This window comes from Falco naumanni, chromosome 8 (genome assembly GCF_017639655.2).
Source record: "Falco naumanni isolate bFalNau1 chromosome 8, bFalNau1.pat, whole genome shotgun sequence".
NCBI lineage: Eukaryota > Metazoa > Chordata > Aves > Falconiformes > Falconidae > Falco > Falco naumanni.
The window spans coordinates 43733494-43759473 of record NC_054061.1 but is presented as its reverse complement, the minus strand read 5'-3'; the positions used below and the strand labels follow the sequence as shown (position 1 = coordinate 43759473).

The 25980-nt window shown below is 39.9% G+C and overlaps 1 protein-coding gene across 14 annotated transcripts in view; it reads left to right on the top strand.

The window, feature by feature from the left end:
• The window catches only part of ABCB11 (ATP binding cassette subfamily B member 11), a 68425-nt gene that overhangs the window by 12117 nt on the left and 30328 nt on the right, over positions 1-25980 (top strand). For 6 of the 14 annotated variants that reach the window (XR_005829512.1, XR_005829510.1, XR_005829511.1 and 3 more), the window contains exons 1-11: positions 40-136; positions 5471-5573; positions 10570-10591; positions 11991-12038; positions 12134-12182; positions 14102-14343; positions 16543-16630; positions 17568-17701; positions 19534-19705; positions 21494-21618; positions 23833-24007. Coding sequence is in view for 8 of the 14 variants with exons in the window: in XM_040605087.1 (XP_040461021.1) it covers positions 5498-5573; positions 10570-10591; positions 11991-12038; positions 12134-12182; positions 14102-14343; positions 16543-16630; positions 17568-17701; positions 19534-19705; positions 21494-21618; positions 23833-24007 (1131 nt within the window). In the remaining 6 variants the exon portion in view is untranslated. The other 8 variants (XR_005829515.1, XR_005829514.1, XM_040605084.1 and 5 more) reach the window with 7 other exon arrangements.

The window sequence follows — 25980 nt, the reverse complement described above, 5'->3', positions numbered from 1 at the left end:
ATTTAAAGATTCAGTTCTGACAAATGGGTCAGAATAATGAAAACATGATGGGAGATGGTTGGGTACTTCACTGCCTAATTGAATAGATCCTTACAATTTGTTCTATAATACATAATTTTTCGCAGCGCAGCCACGGGTGAGTAACAAATCTATCATCTTTAATGTTTCAGAGTTCACTGATGAAAATTCTGGAACTGAAAGGTACCTGTATTTTTCCTTTGGAACAATTTTAACAAAACGCTAAATTCCCTTTGTGCCATTAGCAGGTTGGGGTTTTTTTGGTGTATTTTCATTTGGTTGGTTGGTTTGTGGGTTTATTTTTTTTTTGTTTGGTTTGGTTTTGAATTGGACTTTGAAAAACAAGACATTTAAGTTCTTTTTGGAAGCAAAACATCTTTCTGCATGTATGCTATCATTAATATAAGAGGAACCTAGTTTTAAAGAAAAATGAAGAATAGTGCTTTCAGAGACAATTTTAATTCTGTTCCACCCCCCACCCCCCCCTTAATGTAAAATAAATATCTGATCTGAACAAAGTTGTGATTTAAAAAAGATTTCAAAGGGCTGTAGATTAGGTCTTAATGTTACTTCATTCTATAGAATATTATAATTCTATAGAAGATATTCTATAGAATATGTTCCTTTTTAGAATTTCCAAGTATTACTTGTTTAAATCTGGATTTTGAGTTCCTTGAAGATTTTGTTTATCAAAAATCCAGCAGCTATACCTCAATTGGCTAGAGTAAAATGCCTTTTCACTTTACTGCAGTTTCTGAGGTATTGTCTGCTCCTAGTTTGTAGTTTGCACACACAGCAGGGGTAGATGGTAGATAGGCTGATGACGTATCTCTGATTTCTATTATCTACATAAATTTTAATGCAGACATCAGCAAGAGTATTTTTCAAGATGTTGTAAGTGATCCCCAGTTTTAACTGTTTAGCTAACAGGCAGAGCCTGAGGAAGGTTATTTTAATATTCTAATACAGCATGCTAATCTGCTATACTGCATCAGATTTCAGGCTTAAAAAATCAGTTGCAAAATAGGTTTTATAATGTTAAAATATACTGCTAGAGCAAGCACTGAAATAAGACTTCCCAGCACGATGATCTATACCGACATTTAAAGGACAGATTGATTTTTATAGTGTTCCACTACAAAATTTTATAGAGATGTTACAATTGCAAATCAAATAATAAATAGCTGAAAGGACAGACAGAGAGCGACTTTGGTTTACTTTCGCCTTTTTCATCAATTTACAGTATGTTATCCATTATCTTTCCGAAGCAGAAATGCAGTGGTGGTTTGGTTTTTTTTTTTGGGTTTTTTTTTTTTTTATCACTTCATAGCTTTTCACTAGGAGCCATATTTGGTAGTATGGTTCAAATGGTTTCTATCACTTAATTTAAATAGTTCTATACTTCTGTGAAGTTGTAAAGTATTTTGAAGCTGCTGGAATATTTGTGTAAATATCACCCTGAAAGTTTAGATTTACTTTGATAGCAGAATAAGTAGGAACATGGCTTCTTTACTCCAGCAGAACAGGTTTTTCATGATCCAGGTGACATTCCTAATTATACTAATTTTGGTCTAAAATAAGCAGTTTATCTGTTCAGCTTTCTTTAAACAGTTCCAATGCTTGTGTGCTAAACAGTGAAAAGCACTCAGTACTAGATCTAGAAGGAAATGATGGCTTCATGTTTAATGACAAATTGCTAGTAAAATTACCATTGCGGTGAACTGTTTTTTTCAGAAGAAAATAGGAGTGTACGGCTGCAGCTGCTATCTTGTGGGTATTATCAATACAGCCAATGATGTTTTAACTATTTGAACCAAAAATCTGAAAAGCTTTAACAAAGATATAAACGTTGTGATGCGATTATTTTTCTCACACTAACGGCTTGCTTTGAACTTTATTCATTCATTTTTTTTAACTGTGTCCTTCATGAAAACATATACTTAAGGTAAAAGAAAAAGGCCAGCCTTAGGCCAATTGCACATTTAAGTTATGTTTTCCTTAGAATCATGCCACTGTGAAGGGCTTCTCAGTCTGTGGTACCACTGTCAAACTTCTTTGTAAATGGAGCAAAAAGTCTGTGTTTTCAGATCTTCAGCTCCAAACTCACAACTGAATTGACATATATAAAAAAAAAAATTGTCTTGGGAATGTGATCACTGACAAAACTGCCAAAAATGAGCTGGCTGAGAAGTTGTTTTTTTTGTTTAGAGAAACTTCTGGAACTTTAGGATGATTTGAACAGAAGTTTTTGGAGATCTTCTGTTTGAGACTACTTCAATCCATCAGACACAGCAAAAGGAAGAAGGGAGGGAGCAGAATAAGTTCTGTATTTTTACTGAAAAAGTGAGTGAAATTTTTTTTCCCATTTGGGAAAATTGCCATTCTCATCTTCAGTGAAAACATAATCTCAAGGTACTTAAAGCTGCCAGGAATATATGTTTGCTGTTTTGGGAAGGCTACATTTATTTCAATACGAACTGATTAATGTCATCTGGAAATTAAGCCCTTGTTAAACGCTTTTCCATATGCCTGATACAAGTTCAGCTGGAGTGAAATTTAATGATCTATAGATAGGTCTCATGTGAAGCAGTGATACGTATATGATGCTTTCCTTTCTTTCTGGTCAAAGCAGGTGTTACGTGCTTTCTCTGTTATATAAAAAAGTAAAAAGAGAACTTGGAAATATGCACATGATAGATATTTTAACTAAGAAAGTACCATAACTTGTTAGCCCATTTGCCATCTGTCTCAGAGAATGGAAAATTTATGATGAAAACTGTAAGTGTTTTCACTATATGTGGGGATGAATTAAAAGCTCCTGTGATTTTATTTTGTGACTATTCTAGTCCTGGCCAGACATTTTGCTATTGCAGTGATGATCTGGCTTTACACGTTTACTTAAGGAGAGAATTTGGGTCACAATTTAGGGGGTCACAGAATGTCAGAATTTACCGAGCAGTGGATGAATAAATTGTGTCTACTTATCAGAAACTTTTAGGCAAGAAGTACCGTGTCCATAGAGTAGCCATCAATGAACCAATGAATGGATGTACTGAATGAAATTCTGCAGAGGTCTGTCTTGCTTCTGGTATAATCCAGTAATATTGATGTGAATTACACAATGGACCATATCCTTATTGAATTTGATCATGACATAAACATAGGATGGACTGTAGATATGCTGAAGAGCAGGACTAGAAGTCAAAATCTCTTTCACAAACAGGTAAAATGGGCTGAAGAATGTAAGGTGCTATTAAATATGGACAATAGCAAGCAGGATTAATAAACTGTGAAAACAGTTTGGAAAGCAACTGGATCTGTAGCAAGTTGTTTGCAAAAAGTGAGTGGCTTTGGTTGATTAAAACCAGAATGTGAATTAACAATGTGATACTTCTGTTAAAAAACCAAACATCATACTGAGTTGCATAAACAGGAATATAATCCATGAAAAGTGAAATAATCCTTCTTTGCTTAGTGTTGGTAAGACTGGTGCTGTAGTGCTGTTATGCACTCATCGCTTCAAGAAAGATATGCTAGAATCTGGAGGATACCAGCAGAAATTATCAAAGGTTTAGGAAATGTACCCTACCAAGGAAAACTGAATGAGTTGCTTTCCTCATCTGAAGAGGGAGACTTTCTAGTATTATTCAAATAAATGCAGGCAACTTACAAAGTAGAAAGGAATATTATGTTCTATATCCTCAGTAGATTGCAGAAGTAGTAAGGTGTTTAAATTATGATAGGCAAGATTTGTATTAGATATTAGGAAAAAAATACTTTAGCAATAAGGATAGTGAAACACTGCCTGGGGAGTTCTTCAGTCATTTTTGGTAAACATCTGTTAAAATGAAACAAGAATAACTGAACTTTGCCTTGGATGCTTAGAGTTAGTAAAGAGACTTTGATCTTTCCAGCCTGACTTGCTGATGATTCAGTGATGTGCCAAGGGATGTACACATAAAATTCAGAAGAAGGTAAAGAGAAGGATTTGGTTGTGGCTCAGTGGCTCAGCAGTTTTTGAAAGCCAGTTTGGAGGAAAAAGTAAAAAAAAAAAAAGGCTAGGTATTCATGGGAAGTGAAATTATTAAAAATCCACTGAACCACTGGACTGGCTCCTGTTATGTTGCTCCTTTTTAATCTAGGAATGGGTGTCTTTCCTTCATCCTTTGGTAATTTCAGAGCCAAGCTTCTTCTCAGCCCTTCCCACCGGTAAGGAACTGCTCAGCTGTAGCTAATCACACAGCTGTTGCTAAAATGAGGGATTTGGGTAATTTTACTACTATTAGCAGAAAAGTGGTTCCTTTAGAGAGCTAAATAGGTAAAAATTTGGCTGGGAAGGCAGGTGGTATACACAATCGGTGGAAACGTGTCTTTTACACAGAAGACTTCTTGTGCTATTTGGGTAAAAGTTGTTAATGCTTCGAAAATCTTAATGTGTTGTAATATGCTTAAAATGAGTGCTTGTGAGAGGTTTATACAGAAGTAAAACCATACAGATGTTGATGTTTAATGACCAGAAAATGGTATTGTAACTATGTTTTGAGATATATTATGTTAAACAAAGGTGTGAATGAGATGACTTTGGCTGTGAAAGGGCCCGTTTTGGGGAGGGCTCCTGCAGCACTTTTCCCTGGGCGCCATCTTGGATGCCAGGCCTGCCCGGTCAAAGCTAGTGCCACCGGCAGGTTTTACCTCATGAAAGTGGCTCTGTAACACAAAAGTGTTAACTTTAAAAGTTGTTAAACTATTTCTTCTCATGTATGACACCTGCTCAGCATGTCAGTGTGACTAGTTAGGAATAAAACTGTTCAGAGGACCAAGCCTGCTGGGTAACTCACCTCAGCTGAGAGCTGTGGGAGTTCAGCTGGTAGTGATGCCACAGATGCTGGCCCCTGCCGGCCACCCCTCTGGTCCCCCAGTTGTCCCCTGTCATAGTCCTGCTGGCTGCTGCCTGCTGGGACAGGACAAGGCAGGGGCAGGTCTTGTACCTGCCACCCCCTTACAACTGAGGCAGGAGCTCTTATATTAATATATCTCAGCCTATAACCTGTGCATGTCATCTGTGCAAAAGCAGCAGTTTATTTTAATAGAGCAAATAATGAGCGCAGGGCCGTTTGCAGAGGGCTGGAAAGCCCTGTGGAGCTGCCCTCGCTTGCGGCAGGAGGCACAGGAGCCTTCCAGAGGCCTTGCACTCCAGGGTGAGCTGGGCCGGCTGCTCCGAGGTGCTCCTCTGCTCCGTGGTTTCGCTGCGTCTGGGACATCCGTTCTGTCGTAAGTTGTTCTATAACCAGCGGCATTGCCCTGGGATAATGAGGGCAAAACTGAGGTCAGTAGCATTTTAACATCATGATAATAATAATAACAACAACCACCTAATGTAATATTATGTAATAATGTCATATGTTCACAAACGTATGCTGATATTCTTTCCCCCTCCCCCTCCTCTCTTCAGGACTTCCGATTTAAGTAACTAAACATCATGTCTGACCCTGTTGTTCTGCGTAGCATCAAGAGATTGGGAGAGGATAACAATGCTTTTGACTTGGATGGCAAATGTAAGAAGTTTATTCTTCAGTCAGCAACTTGTTTTACAAAGCATGTAAAAATAGGTGGTGGGTGGCCTAAGTGGAGCAAATAGCCTACAGAATACAAATCAAATTGTGGAATAGATACAGAGTTATGTGTATGCTGTCTGCAAAACAACTTTTCTGTAAAAACTATGCATAACAATCCCTGCTCATGGACAATCTTTACTTATCAGCCTACAAGTTCGCAGTATCTACCTAGGTTTTTATACTCAGCACTCTGGTGTACAAGAAAAAGGCCTTTACTAGGGAAAAAAATTAGAAGTTCTGTGTTCCACAGTTTCTAAAGCTGTTTTCAATGAACACATATATTTGTGGTCATACTTATATTAGGCAGAATTCTTACAAGCTCTTGCTACGCAAAGATCTGCATTTCTTCCCCTCATCAGAGCTTTTCCTCTTTTCTTCCATTTTTCTTTGCAATGTGCACTTTTCCATTTTGCCAGTCCAAATGCAGCAAGAGTCAAGGAGAAACATGAAGAGAAACTGCTAAATATTTTGAGTTCTGTTTATAAGACTTGAGGAAAGCTGACAAAGGGTGGGGTGTTTATACTGAATGTAACGTATAAAGGAAAGCAAAACAGTAGCATATAATGGAAGATAAATTGCAGTACGGTATAATGTACATGCTCCTCACATAGAGTAAAAAGGGTTCACAAAACTATTCCAGCACTCAGATATCACCAGATTCCCGTAAGCCTACATACATTTTGTATTTTCTTAAATTACCTGACAGCTGCACCCTAATCCTGGAAGAGTTTAAGCTTTAATTTAAACCATTCTCCTAGGACCCAATGAAATGCTTCAAACCATGCATGAAACAGCCTGTGTTCTAAATATGGGCCTTATTGGGATTTACAAATGTGGTATTCACTCCCAATTTCATCTGCTTCATCACAAAAAGAGGTGCTCTCAGGTTGGGTCTGAACAAAACACAGCTCGAGAAGGAGTGATGTTTTATTTTCTTTCTTTCAATTCATCTGATGTACGTTAGAACAATCAAACTGGATAGTGATAAAAGACTATGCGGTTTTATTTCTCTTTAAATACTTCATGACAGATATCCTCCACAAAAATGGAGACTTGTGTTGAAAGACAGTCCCTCTCTCTTGGAACTATTTTTCACCAACAAAAAGAAATCAAAGCAAACCATACTAGACTGAGTTAGAGTGATTTTTTTCCCCTTGCCTAGATAACAGCTCAGGTTTAAGGCAGTCCAGCCTCAGTCTTTTTCATTCCATGGTAACTATACATCTACCTTTTGTTAAAACTTACGGCATGCAGCAAAATTCTTCACATAGCCATGCATATTATGAAATTTCAGACAATAATCAAACTTTTTCAAGACCTTAGGACTGATTTTTAATGGGAGACCTCTTCAAGACTCTCTCCCTGCTATACAGCAGCACAGTGTCCCTGTTATAACTTGCTCTGTCTGTTGTTATTTTTAAAACTTAGAAGTTGATTGATGCTAAGTCTGTATTTCAAGCCTAGTATCATTCATTGTATGAGTTTGGGATTTCCTTCCAATCTTTATCTGCAACAGGATGTCTCATAGGACTAAGGGAATAACAGTAGAGTCTGAACACTTTTTGAGTATTCATTCTGAGCTTGGACTGAGCCTTGATCGTGGTTGTCTTTGTAGAGATTGACTGATATCTGCAAACATAAAAGCAGCTGTTTCACTAGAAGACAGCCCATGTGCTTTTTTTGCTCTGACATTAGAAGCTGAACAAGAGCTTCATGTGCAGCAGGGATTATGTTCTCTGTGTTAGTCAGATAATACCTTTGGTTTTAACCATCCTCATCAAATCTCTTACACTTTGCTGGGATTATTCTCCTAGACTAGATAATCTCCTATTTGACAGATTCAAAGGTCTGTTTTTGTTAGGAACTTGAAATCTATTGTTACAGCTGGTAAGAAGATAGTGTAGGAAATATTCTCTGAATAGCTTAAATGTATTCTTAAAACCAAAGCTGGCGTGCTAGATTCTGCAGCTGATTTTGAAGTCTGCAACCAGCAGCAGCAACCTCAGCTCCATGACTGTGAAAGAAACCAATGTGAATGTTTTCTGAAAGTCTGCTCTCTCCCCAGTATATTGCTACCCCAGCACTCCACTCTGCATCCTGCTGGAATGAACAGCCATGTGCATGCTGAAGCAGTACAGCCCTCCGCCCTCTCCTCCCCTACTGTGTTCTGTTTTTAAAACTTCTCACTTAGGCTGCTAACTAAAGGCAAGTCCAATCCATAGGGCATTGTGGGGTCTAATATTGGTGTCGAGAGGGCAGGAATGATGAGAAAAGGGAGTGAATAGGTTAAGGGGTATGTCCTTCTGCTTCTGGGAGAGAAAACTTTTCATCTCTTCCAGCCACTTAGCACTCCCAGATTGCCCAGATTTACCTAGCTGGTTTAGAGTGGGTTTTCGTCTTATGTAATTGTTGCTTTTACTTGTAATGGGATTTTGGCAAAAGACTTTCTATTGGGACCAAACTATTCCTCTTTCACAGTTGGGGTCTTTTTGGCCTGTCAAGTGAGTTTGCCTCTGATTTCAGTTTCTTTGGAAATGCACTGTGTTTTCTGCTTAATGTAGTGAGCAGTGTGATGAACTGCTGCAGCACCTTCCCCAAAGCAAGAATCATTGCTTTAAAACCTTACCGGCATTCTGCTGATTGATCTCATTTCCAGTGAGGTTTGCTTCAATAACCATCCTTCGCACATGTTAGTAAGAATTAACCCTCTCTGGATCAACCTTTGAACAACACATCTGTAGGTGTAGTTAAGAGCTAGCTTTAAAGTGGAGCTTTTTGAGTACAGTTTTTCATTGCTTGAATCAAGTATCAGATTTCCTCAGGTTTAACTTTTACTGTGTTCTCACAATACCAGTAAATTAAATTCTTGGTAGTGTTCTTCAGCTTTTCCTTGATTCTGTGCTTTTTTCAAATAGTAAAATTTCTTTCTTAAAGCCCTTAATTCCTCTTTCAAAATATTTGAACGTTCAAAGATCACTATAACTTTTTTCTTTAGGGTTAATAAATTCTTTCATCTTCCCTACATTCTTTTCTTTTCTATAAAAATAATGTTCTGTCCTCTTTTTTTACTTTTTCAGTTGTAGCAGTGTGAACTTTTACTCACCTGTTTCCTTCTTTCACGTTAGCATAGGTAACATAATTCCAGTTTCTCCTCTGCTTAAAAACTGCTAGCACACAAGAGCTGGCTCACAGCGCCTCACACTCTTGGATAGCATTGATATACTCTTGTTTCCCTCTTCAAGTTCATAGATTAGGGTTTCTTCACTGTTGGAGAATGCTTACTTTGCTCTCTAAGTTGATATGACTCAGAAAGCTATTTCACCAGACTCTTTTGTTCTCATTTTCCTATCAGTAGCCAATTCCTTCACTTTTTGCAAAACACTTTGCATTACCAGCCTGCAGAGGAAGCTATCTCTAAAACTTAACTTTTCTGATAAACACTGGAGAATCTTCTAGGAATGCTTTCAAACCACTGCCAGCTGTCAAAGTTCAAAAAACTGCAATCAGATATTTCTTCTTCCTTCACAAGCATCTATTTTTCTAACACCAAATTATTCATTATCATAATAAATTATGCAAAATAATAATTTTACAAATCAGAACTTTCCTGGAAAATGTCTGGGTTTTTTGGAATACACATAGGTCCTTATTGAATGAATCTTTTCTTCTTATCATCCCTGAGTAACAGAGCAGAATAAAATCAATAGAGTCGTTTTCAGCTAAAGCCAAATAAAGTTACCTTATTAACCCCAAAAAGGAGAAGTAATTAACTGTTCTCTCGGTCTCAAACTCAGACTGCTTCCATCTAACATTGTTGCCTTGTGAAATGCAAAACTCTGGAGATAGTGGAAAAGCCCTCTTCACTTGGGTAGGAAAATGATGGAGGCAAAATCTGTGGTTCCAGTGATGACTTTGCACCCTCTGTGAATCGTGATGCAAAGCTCCTCCATATTTGCTCTGTGAGACAGGCCTGTGCATGCTCAGTGTTGTGTCACTAGATGTGAAGAAAGACAGGCACTGCTTGAACAGCTTACTGTGGTTCTCAACCTGATGCTGAGCTGCCAAGTGCATTGTAAATGAGCAAGGTGCATATGCCCAGTGCCCTTAGATTATCCAAACTATGCTGTATATGTAAACCCAGCTCTTTATCATTGTCATCTCAAACGATGTACTGCAAATATAGCCTACATCAGCCCTTACGATGACACTTCTCTGGGACCCCTGCCAACAAAAGCTGTGCTTTAGGTATGATGTCTAACAATCTCTCTTGAAAAGGAGCTAAATCTAGACCTGTTCTGGGGACTAGGAAGTTGTCCTACAGCATAATTATATCTTGTAGTATAATTGCATTTCTCTAAGCTATATATAGAGAGCTATATATATAGGTTCCTATAGAGAGAATCCCAAGAATAGACATCAGTGTGACAAGTTCATCGTACCCTCCAGGAGCACAGCTTCCCCTCTTCCACAGGATTTGCAGCCTCTTAAGCTGTTGGAAGGCAAGAGTGATGAGCTACCACCCTTTTCAGGGAGCATGCGTGGACTGCCAGTAGAGTAGTATTTCGTGATGAAACAGTGTCCAAGAGAACTAGTGGAATACTAGCGAACAGTCTGCTATGAAAATGAGTTGACTTCTGGCGAATTTCCTGAATTATGTATTTAGTGAAAAACATTTTGTCACCCTGGGGGACTGAAAACTTGAGACTACTTTTTCAAGAGAAAGCAGGTATAAACTGATATAGACTTACCAAGGAATTTTTGGACCCATGTCAGTTTGTGTCCTTGGCTATAGATGTATCAGGGGGAATGAAATGCTTATAACTCAGGAATGATCCAGTCCCATGGGGTTCTAGGGTTTATGTTTCACATATCTACAGAAGATTATGTACTTTAACAATAATTACTGACTAGACTGTGCATTTATTTTCCCTAACAGGTAACAGCTTCAAGAAATCAGAGTAAGTCACGTATACAAATGGAACAATTATTATTTTTATTATGCAAAGAAGTTAATGTCATCGGATTAAATTGATGCATTTATACAATATGTGGTATCTAATAAAAAACTGTTCCTTAGAAGATGAACTGCCTTATTTGATACAGGTGACACAGGCAGACCAAACCTGTTGTTTAAAAGCATAGACTAATGACAGCAAAATATGGTCTTCTGAAAATGTTTTTCATATTAAAATTTATTTTTTTTCAGTACTTTTAGTTTGAGAAATGAGATTTTCAGGAATTTTAATCGATCTTGATTAATTTCTCTTTAAGCTTAACTGTGAGTCTTTAAAAGGAATTAGCTCACTTCATTTGAGCTCAGACATTAGATTTAAATGTAGAATTCTAGATAGTTAAAAGCTGAAATGATTTAGAGACCTTAATCTTCAGCTATAATCCAAGATTTGAATGGGGTTAAGAGTCTCTCTCTTCCTTGGGAGATCTTGGGACAACTCTGTAGCAGCCTGGATATCCTAATGGGTGCTGTAATTTGTGCCAGCTCTTTCTGACGCAGTCTGAGAAAAACTGGAATGGGAAAGCAAGAGCATCTCTTAATTTTTGTCCTTGCCAGGTTGCCCATCTCAGAGAGCACCAGCCCAGTGTTCAAGCTCTACCACAGTCCTCACACATATCTTGAAACCCAAGTTCTGTTGGATTTTCACATGTAACACGCATATGGTCCTACCTACTACACATATGAAGCTTCCTTCAGGCTTTCTAGGATCTGGTTTTTGAAAACTGTTCATGACAAATATAGCTTGAATTTATTTTATTTAAAAAAAAATCCAAATTGAAAATCCCTACTCATTCATCACCAAACGCACACAGCTAATTACTTGCTATAGTAATATAAATAGTGGATCCCATCCACACTGGTGCAACTACTTCTTTAGATTTTAACTGACCCTACAGAACAGCAACACATAATGTGAGCACTGAAAAAAACCCTATGGTAGTGTGAGAGATTCTACTGCCACTATGGAGCTAGGAACATACGGGCAATATAGGTGGGAATGGGAACAGGACCTTTCTCTGTCTTAAAGAAAGGACTAACCAACAATTTGGATGGTGTTTTTTTCTCTAACTGGCCTCAAAGAACCAACAATTCACATTATAGCAACAGTGTTTTGAAGAACTGCTTATGAAACAAAGCATAAACCTTCAGATTGTTTTAACCTAACATCCATTCTAGTCCCCATCTAAAACGTAAAAGAACTATCAAACCACTGGTTCTGAAGAAATCTGAAAGAAACAACTTGTCTCTGAAAATTCTGGGCAAAATGTCTCAAAAAAATGCAATTTCAGAGAAATAACCAAGAGAATAAAAGAAATAATGTAAAATCTTATCCTTTTTGCTAGGAATTTCTATACGTATGAAGAACCTTTTGTAGAGAAGAAAACTGAAAAGTGAGTTAAGTTCAATTCTGTGTACTATCTTTGCATATAGAACAAAATATGTACTACAATAAAAGTTTATAATGTTATGTTTTCTGCTTTTGAAGGTCACCAGAAAAGAAAGAAAATACTATTCGTATTGGCTTCTTTCAGCTGGTAAGGAAAGCAATGGCTATAAATACTTTATATGTACTGTGCTCTAGAATAAGTGACAATAATCTATATGGGTGTTTTGGGGAATAGCTATGACTAAGCCACACTTTTAAGGATTAAACCATTTGGCATGAAATCCTGCCATTAAAGTCAATGGGAATTTAATAGAACCCTTTGTCATTTTGTCAGCTTGGTATTGATTATCGATATTTGTGTCGTAATTGTCTATTAAACACATTATATTGAACTTACAGGTAGATATGGGGAAAAGAGTTAAGATGCATAGCAGGGATCTAGATGACCTTGGTTCGTGCTTATTTCTGCCAAAAATTTGCTGTGTGATATTTGCCAGATAATTTAGCTCCCTTGTAATTGCTCCATGGGTATTAGTAGTTTTGGTAACTGTAAAAACTTGGGAATGCACAATACTGTATCTAGCCTTTGATGGGTGCAACTAAATTTTAAAATTAATTTAGTAGTGAGATGTCCAACACAGCAGCATGCAGCTAAGAGGTTTTATTACTTCTGGTTTGCATGTAGTCTAGGCAATTATTCTGTAATTTGTCCAGACTAATGTGGTCCTGACTGTAGTACTGGGCTAGTGCAGTTACATACATGTGGCTTGTGCTCTACCTCACTAGGCATCTCAGTTTTTAGCTGGCGGGAGAGAACAGTCTTTTCCACACAGGGGACTATGTCTGTCAATCAGAAGGGCTTGAGTTCTGTGGCCTGTTTTGCACAGATGTTAAACCCTAAACACGGTTGGTAAACACGGTTGTTAAAATGGTTGGTTAAACGGATGGTATGCTTGCATCAGGTGTGCTGAGAGATCACGTATCTGTGCAGTTTCTCTGTGGGTTTCTTTTTTTAATCAAGGAAATTCCTAGACTACTTATGTGCAAGGTTTGCAAAACAGTGGTAGTGCTACGGCTTTCTTTTGTTGGTTTTTGTACTTATTTTTCTTTTGTGTTAAATGACTTGTTTTTCCCTTTATCTTGTCGCTTCCCTAATGTCCCTTTTCTATAGGTGCACCAAATTCCCACCCTTTCTTCTCTTAAACACATTATAACACCTACAGAACCTGGACAGGTTCTCCAGCAGGCTATGATTCCTCTTTACACTCCTATTTCAAAATACATAACAATTGATACTGATATTCTATGTGGACAGCTTGATCTATATATTTACGCATGACTTCAACATGAGAATCAGACTTCACACAATCATGACGAAAGTAAATAAAGTCACTGCATCTTAGCTGACTCACCAGCTGCATGTGTGCATGTCCTTGGCCCATGGCAAATGCAAGGTGTTAGGACTTAGCTCAGCCCTTTTTTTCAGTACATACTATGTCATATTTCTATACATTTCTCCCAGATTAAGACCTAATGCACAATTGCCTGGCTCAGCCAACATTTAGAATATTAACTATGAGAACGTGCTCTCAGACTTTTAGTTGGCTTTCTACTGCAGTACCTCAGACTTCTGAGAAATTGGCTAACTCTTCAGGGGCTCTCCATAGTGCCCTAAGACTTTTTCCTCCCTTCCCTCTCCCTCCATCCCCGCAGGAAATCTGCAAAGCAGACTATATATATGAATTATAATTACTATTCTTAATCTTTTATCTAGTTTCTGGAATGATAATGTGAAATGATATTGAGCTATTAATGTTACATGATAATTCACGTGGTCAGATTCTGCTGTCAACTAAAAGGGAGCTCATAATAATTTATGAGGCTGTAATCACAGGTGAAATTAGATTAGATTGGGGAGAGAGATTTGTCTTCTTTCTGTTGAAGATAATTCTGAAATTTAAAGAGAATGATGTTGTATCTGATCTACCAGATTAATGATTTATCAGTTTACAACCAACTTGAAGACTGCCTCTCAGCAGACACTGTATTTTTTTCCTGTCTCTTTAGTTTCGATTTTCTTCATCTATGGAAATTTTAATGATGGCTGTTGGCAGTTTCTGTGCTATTGTTCATGGAGCAGCCCAGCCAGCTGTGCTACTTGTGTTTGGTGCAATGGCAGACACATTCATTGAATATGACATTGAAATGCAAGAGCTTAAAGACCCACTCAAGATATGTGTAAATAACACCATAGTGTGGATTAATGGTACTATTCATCAGAATGAAAAGAATGCCACAATAAGATGTGGGTAAGTAGCATATGTATTAGTTTCTTTTCCTTTGTTATTATGTCTTGTCAGAGAATGTATCGCTAGTGAAAGTCCAGTTCAAACCTTTAAACTTTACATTTTCTAGCCATAAGGCAGAAAAGGGGCATGGTTCTTGTTATAGAGTGCTGTTTCTGAGCTGGAGATATTACCTGAAGGAAGAGAAGGTCAGCTTGGGGATATTCTATGACGATGATTGTTCTGATAAGAGATGTAGCTACTACACATCTGACTTCATTAATTTGTTTTCCCTGATGACACTGTAGGTAATAATGACTTCTGGTCATTCTGATTAGGGCTTAGGTATCTATAGGTGCCTGCTGACTTCTGAGCAAGTTAGCTAAAATTTAGTAATTAAATTTATTAAGTAAATTTAGTAAAGAGAAATAAGCACTTCTAGGATGCAGTTCATCTTAGCTTATGGGAGATGTCTAAGGCAGGTCAGATGAACCGCCCTATAAGAGTGCCTGTTTCTTTCCATTAACTGTAATAAATGGAGTCTAGATGATTCATTCAGATACAGATATCTGTCAAAACCAGATTTGAACCTGTAACCTCTCCTAAGGCTCATTTTTCAGTGCATCATTCCAAGAGTTTTCCAATCTCCGAGTGACATTTAATTAAATATTTAATTATAATTAAAAGTTACTTGTCTAGAGGTCTCTGAAATTTAGAGCACATGGGAAGTGATTCACATTCCTAGATGTAGGTGACTGGTGCCAAATTATTTTGCTCCAGGCTGCCCAAGCCAGACCTCTGAGATGGGGCTAGCAGACAGAATACAGAATTTGCTACAGACCTCTGTTCCTCTGAAGCAGCACCTACCCACCAGGCAGGATACATTCATAGAATCATAGAATGGTTTGGGTTGGAAGGGACCTTGAAGAACACCTAGTTCCACCTCCACTGCCGTGGGCAGGGACACCTTCCAGTAGAAGGGGTTGCTCAAAGCCCCACCTGACCTAGCCTTGAACACTTCCAGGGATGGGGCATCTATAATTTCTCTGAGCAACCTGTTCCAGCACCTTGCCTCCCCCACAATAAAGAATGTCTTCCCAGTATCTAATGAAAGTGGACCCTCCTTCAGCTTAAAGTCATTCCCCCTTGTCCTATCACTATCTGCCCTTGAAAAAAGTCCCTCTGCAGCTTTCTTGTAGGTCCCCTGGAGGTCCTGGAACGCGGCAGTAAAGTCTTCCTGGAGCCTTCTCTTCTCCAGGCTGAGCCACCCCAACTCCCTCAGCTTGTCTTCATAGCAGAGGGGCTTCAGCCCTCTGATTGTCTTTGTGGCCCTCCGCTGGACTCCTTCCAACAAGTCCATGTCCTGCTTATGTTGGGGGCCCCAGAGTTGAATGCAGTACTCCAGAGGAGGATCTGCTTCATGATCTTAATTGAAGCATTAAAAATGGTACTGGTTATCAATGTCAGGCACCTGAGCTATTTCCATGATTGTTTTTTGCGAGATGATTCCAGGTGCATAGTGGTCCCTTTTGACTTAAAATTTCATTTTACCAAATTCCAGGTAAATGGAATAAAATTTGCTTTCTGCAGGATGTTTTTAAAAAGTTGTCTAAAACCCACAACCAATAATGACCTGAAGTGCCTATTTCAAAGTAATCTAAATGCAATAGCAGCAACTCGATGTCTTTCACTGATATAAGGAGTAATTTAATACTCCTACTTGAGCTAAAAGAAATCATCATTTCAGATTAGCAAGATTATGGTACAAAGTAATACTTGAATTGTCTTTAGCAGCCTTTATTTCTCCCCACAACACTGTTTAAATCTGAGAGTTATTAGTCGGTATAATGGCACAAAGCAAGCGCATTCAATATCTAATGAAAACTTGTTGGGCAGCTCTTCCCTGACACACCCTCTCACCTGTGCTGTTTTGGAGCATGCTGTCCGGTGGGGTTTCTCAGAGACTGCAGGGCTGCTCCAGGACAATGGAGCATTTTCTGGTACCTCCCAGTGCCCTGCCCCTGTGCAACAGGCAGAGCGAGCAAACCAGCCCCTGCTAGCTATAGCCTCAGTACTGTGAAACAATGCCTCTGTTAGCAAAACAAGATGACTTGCCAGTTGATGTGACTAACTTGAAGAAACACCAGATTAGAAATCTGTGAGAAACTTAACCCAGTATTGCTAACTCTTTTTTTCTTTATTTATTTTTTTTTGTTGCATTAGGCTGCTGGACATTGAGCAAGAAATGACCAAGTTTGCAGGTTACTATGCAGGAATTGGTTGTGCTGTACTGGTGTTAGGATACATCCAAGTCAGTATTTTGTTCCTTACTTTGATTTCAAAGTTTAAATCGCTAAATAATTCAGTTTATAATAATTATGTTCCTTTTAACTACTTAGTCAACTGTCCATTTGAGCAGAGCAGATGCTTTCAATTCTCATTCTATCTACTGAAATAGGTTAGCTTTGGCAGTCTGAGACCTTGGATTTGTGCATGCATAGCTTTGTACAAGGGTGTGTTTTACCTAGTGAGATGGATGCATGCTGCTCCTTTCATATTAGAAGAAATACTTGCTCAAGTATGATTACTATGGAATCCACACACCCTCCTAAAATAACAGCTGAAGGGCATGCAGATTCTCAGTAGGCATCTCAGCTGTGTTGAGCCCTATGTTTCCTTTATAGAGATATTGCAGAGTAATACTAGTGTAAAACTAGTGCTGGAGAAGAATCACACCCTACACATTCTATAGTAATGGTTCAATTCTTATAGCTGAGATGAGCTAAAAGCTTGCATGATTCCTGCATAACCTGCTAAAGGGTTCACTGCTTTTGAAGCTTTTTATAATTGCAAAATCACTTGTCAGTCTCCTTCCTGAAAACTATCCCAGAGTTTTGCTGAGGTAGGGTGGCTGCCAGCCCTATATTACTTAAAGCTACAGATGGAAAAAAAATTGTCCATATGACATTCATGTAACAGCACAAGTAATTTACCTTGCATCTCCTCTCAGCCTATCAGAGCTGAGACAAATGCTTGATCCAGACGCTTTATAAAATTGTTGGATTATTTAAAGATCAAAGGCATAAACCACTATCATGTCTGTGTAGCTAGAATGTATTTTACCTGAATAGTAATTTTATCAATAGCCAAATTGGTCTTTCCCATTTTAGCCAAATTGCTTTTTTGCATTTCTTGGGAGTAGAAAGACTTTTTACTGCAATTTATCAGCCACATTATGCTCTTCACAGATCTGCTTTTGGGTTATGGCTGCAGCTCGTCAGATACAGAAAATGAGGAAAGCTTATTTCAGGAAAGTAATGCGAATGGATATAGGCTGGTTTGACTGTACATCTGTAGGAGAACTGAACACCCGCATTTCTGAGTAAGTAATACAGAAAAAAAGATACACTGCAAACATTTTGCACTTCTTTCCAAACACAAGAGTGCCAGTAACTTGGCATTTGAAAAAACACTAACATACAATTCAGCTATGTTCCTGGGAGCAGGGACCAGGCTGATTATCTCCCCCACCTTCAAAACGAAGGTCTTAACTGTTAAGCCACAATTATTTCCCTTTTGTGCCTTGTATGTTAATGTGTGTGTGGGGGGGTGTTGGGTTTTCGGGTGGGTTTTTTTTTGTGAGCTTGCTGCATCCTTTCCTTCTCCTCCTGTGCCCAGTCCTTTCAGAGTGATCTGTAATTTAGCTGCAGTGCACACTCCCCTGAGGCTGGAGATGGGGGTTTGAACGCTCTCACTTCCCAGAAAGGAAAATTACATTAGGGCCGTGCTTTGCTTTTGTTGGCTATTAAAAGAAAAAAAGTAAGCCTTGCTTAATCTTCTGCTAAAGAAGGTACAAGCACCTACCTTTACAAAGGCACCCAAGGTAGACGGAGAAACCTTCTTATCCTGGGTGAAAATCTACCCTGGAGAAAAGCAGAGGTAAAGGCTTGCTCCTTTTCTTAGTGGTTCCAGTTTACAACTGAAGGCAGCTGCAAGGGGAATATGCCAACTCTAGATGTCTCCCTGTTCTCAGTTGTACCTGCAAAATAGTAGTCACATTTGCAGAATATTTTCCTGTAGTTGAAAGGGATTTTATTTGCCTTTACTCACTGCCCAGTGGTATCTTATGACCTTCTGTGGTGTTCTTTTTATGAAGAATAAATGACAAGTGTAAGTCACAGTGAAGAATCTATCTGGCAAAAAATAGGAACCGAGCATGTATTTCTCTAATAAATAACAGTTCCCTGTTTTTTCAAACAACATTGTCCTGTGCTTACAAAGAGCTTCCTGAATGCTAAAAAACATTCTCCAGAAGAAATAGAAACGTGTGCTTAACTCAACACTCTTAATTTTTTCAACAGAGAACTGTAATTTTACTTGATACATCGATGAGCTAACAACTTTGTACTTTAAACATCAACGCCACTTGCTCCTATTTATTTCAGGAGTTCCCAGTTCTTCTAATCTCAGGGATGAGGTAGTAGCCAAGAGTGGCAGAAGTATGATTACTGTTTTATTTTAAGACGTTTTTTCTATTTGGCAATGCATAAGAGAGAACAAAGGAACTCTGCAGCTGCCTAGGGTAATGATGTTAACTGCTGTACCACTGTCCCCATGTGATAGAGCTGTCATGTTTTCCCACTGCCTCCAGTGATAAAGTAGCCGTCCTTGGTTTTCCCATTCTACCTCTCCTTTAGAGAAGAAACTACCTGATAAGGTGGAGAGAGGAACCAGGAGGTGGTAGAAGGTGAAACTAGAAGAGAGGTACAGCCCTCCTCCCTTTTCCTGCCCCCTCAGCAAGGCAGTATGGTACATTCTCAGTGCCCCATGATGGGAGGAACGCCATATCAGCTACACTGTTTTTCCATTATCTGATAGCTGCATCCAGCTGGGATATCTCTGCCCCCTCCTTTGATCAGCTTGGGGCACAGTAGTAAGAATTAGCTAGTGAATGAGTCTGCCAGCAGGGTGACTTTTCCTGGGAAGAGACAATATCTTCTCCACAGTATTCATGCATAAAAGCCTTTTGCTATTGCATCATTTCTCGCTGTAGCCCAGGTCTCTGGAAGGGATGATGGTGAAAAGAATAGGAGTGAGGAAGGGCCCTCTCCAGGGTAAAGCAGCTAACGCAAACATGCCAAGACCTGCAACACAAACAAAAGATATGTTCACCAATCTTCTGTTGTTTTTTTTTTTCTTTTTTTTTTTTTCCAGTGATGTTAACAAAATTAATGAGGCTATTGCTGACCAAGTAGCAATCTTTATCCAGCGCTTAACCACTTTTGTGTGTGGATTCTTACTGGGATTTGTCAGTGGCTGGAAATTGACCTTGGTTATCATTGCAGTCAGCCCTCTGCTTGGGGTTGGAGCAGCTGTCTATGGCTTGGTAAGTGAATTGTGAGAGATTCGTGTTGAAGTATGATAAGCAGGGAAGCATGCCATAGAGCTGGGATGATGGGTGGAAGAGAAGACTATTACACCCCTTTAAAGTTAAGAGAAGCTGATTATGGTCATAGCAGCACCAGGGCTTGGAGAGTGGGGAGGCAGACTGTGCTCCTGTTTTGCATATTCTCATTCCCAGAATAATGTATCCTGCTTCTAAGACAGGAGTGTAAGCATACCTTCTGTTGGGTTCTGTGGATGGGTATTATGGTTGCAGAGATCAGAACCTGGCCTACACCAGCTCTCTATTACTACATACCTAGTAGTTTAGCTGGTTACTAGACACAGGGCTTAATTTTTCTAATTAGGAGCTTCTAGAGATGATCAAGTTTCAGAGATGTAAAATAGCTGAAAACAACTGCTCAAACTTACCTCAGGCTGTCCCTGCTCCTGGCAGCTGCTGCATCCTCTCCCATTTGTACCTGTTCTGCTCCTCCATCTGCTCCTTACAAGCTTCCTGACACTGTGCAGAAGAAGCATGGTGAAGAGGCAAACTGCAGGACTCTCTGCCCTCTCACTTCCTCTCCCACACCCAGCAGGGCTGGGCAGTTCCTGCTTTTCCTCTGCACTCTCTCACACTCTTTGGTTGGGTTCAGCCCTCTGGCTAGCTCACTTCTTCCACACCAGGAACAGTTTGCTATCATTTTGCTATAAAACCTCTAATGTAACTGACTAATTTCTCATCTTCCTGCTTTTCTTTATCACCTTGCGCTGCCTGCAAGTAGATGGCATGAATAATGACTTAGCGTGAAGTGGGAAAGCAGAATCCTGGCAGGGACTAAAATAAACTCCCAGATGCTGCTTTCCTACATTTGCAATTTTTTTCTGAGCTCATACCCCTTTATGTTTGTAATTTCCACTCCCCACCCCCCCCCTTCCATTCTTATTTCTCTGGTCCCATCTCTTTCCTTTCACATACCCACTGTTAAGTGTTTCCTCCTTATAAGCCTTTCCAACCCAAATCTTTGATTTTTTTGCCATAAAGAAAACAAACCCAAGGTCAATCTGACCTGGTTTCCTGCCTCCAAAAGTGGCTAATAGATCCCTGGGGTAGGGTATTTGAAGAGAGAAAGCAAATAATGACACTTTACAATTTCTAGTGATATGTCATTCCCAAGCTAATGAAGTATCTTTGTGTAGAATTGTACATGGCTACATTTTCTTCCATTAATTTGAGCACTTTTGTGAGCCTAAGTAAGATTTTTAGCATCCAGTGTGCTCTCAGCTGTGGTGTAGGAACCTATCTGCTGTCAGCCCAAGAAAACAAGCACAGTGATGGGCAAAATCGGTTTCCATCTTCCCTCATTACTACCATTACTACTTCTTCCTGAAGCTGGACTCTGCCACAGAGGCTAAAGGGCTGCTTTTGCTGTTTAAGCTCCCTCCTCCTCCCACCATGCACAAACCCTTAGTCTGCAGTCTCCTTAAGCCCAGTTAGCGGGAGGGAGGGAGAGAAAGCAGGTGTTGTCAGCTGCTTTTTCTAGCTGCATGGAGCAGAGCTGTTGGCCAAGGGGATAACTGTCCTGCAAAACATATGCTGCAGAAGTATATGCCCTAAAACTAGAAGACAGAAGTCTTTGAGTGTGCAATGTGCCTAACAAAAGCCTGCACAGAGCAGAGGATGTGACCTTATGCAGAGCAGGCAGTGCAGTGTGACAGCCAGCACTGCTTCCTGCTGTCCTTGTCTGCACCTACAGTTCGGGTGTAACCAGCACTTCTTATGCTTTTGTAGGCTGTGGCAAAACTAACAGGCCGAGAACTAAAGGCTTATGCAAAAGCTGGAGCTGTGGCTGATGAAGTGCTCTCATCCATCAGAACAGTGGCTGCTTTTGGTGGGGAGAAGAAAGAAGCTGAAAGGTTTGTGTGGACAAATTGTAAGGTCTCTGATTTCTTCTTCCACTGTAAAGCTCTTTAGAGTCATGGCAATTCATCTCTAAAATCTACAACAATGACCATCTGTTAGCTTTGAGAATAATATGCATGTATGTTACAGAAATTTAGGTTTCAAACAACTTTACATATGCAAAACCAGTTTCATAATTCAGACAGTCGGTGAAATAAAACATCAGCAATACTACCTGCAAGTTATTCCCACTTTTAGGAGCAACTGTCAAATTTTCTCCTAAACATTGTCTGTATATCACTTTCGCAGCAAATATGAAAGCTTTGGGTACTTTTAAGATAAGTAAGAGAACTAGTTCCAGCAAGACATAATGATTTGATGATGTTAGGCTGCAAATTTCTATTAAATTCATTTAAAACATAACACGGCTATAGGACATGCTCTGAAGTATGGACTCTGAAACTCTGAAGGTTGGGGGCAGCCTTGGCTGCTGTGACCATGAGATGGTGGAGTTCTCAGGATCCTGCACAGAGGAAGCAGGGCAACAAGTAGGATTGCAGCCCGGGATGTCAGGAGAGCTAACGTTGGCCTTTTCAAGGACTTGCTTGGAGGAATCCCATGGGGTAGAACTGTAGGAGGTACGGAGGTCCAAGAGAGCTGGCTAATATTCAGGCATCACTTCTCCAAGCGTGCATCCCCATGAATACAAAATTGAGCAAAGGTGGCAGGAGGCCTGCATGGATGAGGAGCTTCTGGCAAAACTCAAACAGAAGAAGGAACTTTACAGGATGTGGAAAAAGGGACAGGACACTTGGGAAGAATATAGGAATGTTGTCAGAACACGCAGGGAGGTGACAAGGAAGTCTAAGGTCCATTTGGAATTAAATCTAATGAAGGGGATCAAAGAAAACAAGGCAACCTTCTTCAAGTACAGCAGCAGGAGAAAGGTGACTGGGAAATATGTGGGCCCACTGCTGAATGAGGAAGGTACCCTGGTGATGAAGGACACAGAAAATGGAGCTACTGAATGACACCTTTGCTTCAGTCTTTACTGCCAAGGCCGGCCCTCTGTTTTCCCACACCCTGGAGGCAAGAGAGGAAGTCTGGAGAAAGGAAAACTCTCTCTTGGTTGAGGAGGATCAGGTTAGAGTTCATTTAGACAAGCCTGACACCCACAGATCCATGGGCCCTGATGGGATGCACCCCAAGTGCTGAGGGAGCTGGCAGATGTTATCCATCATCTTTGAAAGGCCATGGAGAACAGGAGAGGTGCCTGAAGACTGGAGGAAAGCCGATGTCATGCCAGTCTTCGGAAAGGACAAGAAGGAGGATCCTGGGGTGCATTAGGAGGAGCGTGGCCAGCAGGTGGAGGAGGTGACCCTGTCACTCTACTTTGGCCTGGTGAGGCTGCATCTGTAGTGCTGTGCCCAGTTCTGGGCTTCCCAGTTCAAGAAAGACAGGGAACTACTGGAGAGGGTCCAGCTGAGGGTGATGAGTGAAGATGATGAAGGGGACTGGAGCATCTCCCTGATAAGGAAAGGCTGAGGGAGCTGGGCCTGTTTACCCCGAAGTCAGAGAGGGCATGTTATCAATGCATACCTTACGGGCGGGTGTCAAGAAGATGGAGCCGGGCTTTTTTCAGTGCTGCCCAGCAACAGGGCAAAGGGCAATAGGCACAAAGCACAACACAGGAAGTTCCACATAAATATGATGGAAAAATTATTTACTTTGAGGGTGATGGAGTACTGGAACAGGCTGCCCAGAGAGGTTGTGGAGTCTCCTGCTCTGGAGACATGCAAAACTCACCTGGACATGATCCAGTGCAGCCTGCTGTAGGTGAACCTGCTTTAGCAGCGGGTTGGACTAGTTGATCTCCAGGTCCTTTCCAACTCCAACCATTCTGTGATTTTGTGAAGCATTGGCCAAATTCTTAAATCCTATGTCACTCTGCTAAAACCCCAAACCCCAAGGCAAGGTATCTGCAGTGAGTGTTGCGTTTCTTGTACTTATTGCACCAGAACATACAAGGGTTTCATGATCTGGGAGCATTGCTGGTTTCAGCAGTGGTGTCTCAGTTCAGAGTGAGAGGTATCAACCTTACATGGACCCACTGTTAACACAGTGGCCCAGCCAGTCATTGAAGGCAACTCATTTTGTTGCTCATTGCTTGTTTTGAAATCTCTGTCAAATTCACTTAATCCCATTTTATTTCTCTTTTCTTTCTACAGATACGATAAGAATCTGGTGTTTGCTCAGCACTGGGGAATTCGAAAAGGAATAATAATGGGATTGTTCACAGGTTATATGTGGCTTATAATTTTCCTGTGTTATGCATTAGCCTTTTGGTATGGTTCTAAACTTGTCCTTGAAGAAGAAGAGTATTCACCTGGAACTCTTCTGCAGGTACTCATTTTAGCCTGATGCAATTTTTCTGGACTGTTTTTTAAAACATTAATTCTGGAACATGTATCTGTAGTGTTCTGGTGTCTGGTGGCTCAGTGGTAACAAAGGCTTTATGTGCCTTTTAAAGATCATTACTCAGTATATATATGAAAGTATAGGACAAAATTAAAAAAACCCACCATCTTTATTTTAAAGATCTGAAATGCTGCTTACTGAGATTGGAAATAATATTTTCATTTGAGAGCCTTCTACACCATTGACAGAGGCCTGAAACCAGCTTTACCATTTTGTGGGTCAGCATATGACTTCTGGGATATTGGGTTCTCTGATGAACTAACTTTGTGGTGAAAAACCCCATTGTGGTAAAGAGAAATCTAACCAAAGACAAGTTTTATCAAATCTAACCTCTCTTTCATGAACAGTTTCTGTTACTTTGAATCACCATTTTCTGTTGCTAACTGCCCACCCAGCTCTACAGGTAACAAAGAACATGTAAATATATATACAATAATATATAAACACACTTGGCTGTGGCTCCTGCAGTGTATACAAAAAACCATACTACCCAGCACGGTACAATGCATCCACCTCTGCACAGTAGATGCTTCAGACGTTGATGACCTAAATCCAACAAAACCAACATCTGCAGATATTTTCGTTATTTGCTTAAGCCAGGACTGCCCAAATGGCAGGCTGCTGTCCAGACCCAGAGTGAATTTCTCCAGAACCTTGTAAGTGCTGGATGATCTGATGAGACATATATTTCTGCTCCTTCTCTGCTTGTTGCAAACCATGAGAGCTCACAACCACTAGCAGCACGCAGTGCAAAACTTCCTGCTAAATGAAGCTTGGTAAATTACTCTGAGAACACTGTAAAATTAAGTCATTCTGTTCAAGGATGTTGTCCTTCACAGGAAATCATTTGCAACTGCTCTTGACACCCGTAGTTGATAAAAGGTAGTACTGCGAAAAACAAAGAAGCGAGCAATTTCCTTGCCTTGCACATGGTAACTATAGTTCAGTGCTTCCATGTGACATATGGCAAACAGGGGGGAGCTACCCTGTAGCTGAAGAATTGTAGCTGTCAATGGAGAGGCTTTCCCTTAAGCTCCCCTTCCTCTTAAGTTTCCACTCACCTTTCTTGTACTTCATGTTTTCTGCTGTAGAGTCTTAGCCTGGCAGGGGGGAGGAGAGGAAAATTTGTAGATACAAAACATTTACATATGCTTTTCTTGATCTGTTGTGTACCAGCCATACTGCATTGAGATACACTAAGCATTGTGTTTCCTCCTTCTATTTAATGTACAGAACCTGCTCTCTCATGTTCGTGATGGATTCTGACATGCATATAACCTACTTGCTTTGGGACTCATTCACACATGAAAATTAGTTTATAGTGAAGCTGAGTATGAAATTATGGCATGATCTATATACATCACAGTGTAGGCGTTTGTAGTGCACAGTATGTGTACAGTAGATTCTCCCTCTCGAGCCATGGGGTTATTTTCAGTAGACATCACGATGGTTCAGGGGAGAACTAAGTACTGTGTACTTCCATTTCTTTCTCAACAGTAGTGTTTCCTTATACACTTTGCCCGTTTATCCTGACTGTTGTTTGTGTTGTATTCAAAGGGCTAGATGAGTCCTTGATTGCTTCTTAGCAGAATTCTCATGTGTTGCCAAACTACACAGCAGTTCTAGTGCTCAGGTGAATGTTCAAACTATCAGCCACAACAAAGCAAAAAATTGACCAAAAGCATACACCAAAGATATTATCTAAACATTTATAATCTGTTCTGCCAAACCAAATCTGTAGCTGAAAAACTAAGAAGGAATAAAGCAGAGTAAATTCTAGGCAAAAATTGTTCTTTCTGACAAAAGCACACCCTGGTATATTAGCGCTCAGAAGAATAAGCTATACTTGCAATACAATGCAGCTCACTCCTTGTTGTAAGGACAACGCGTTTGCATGT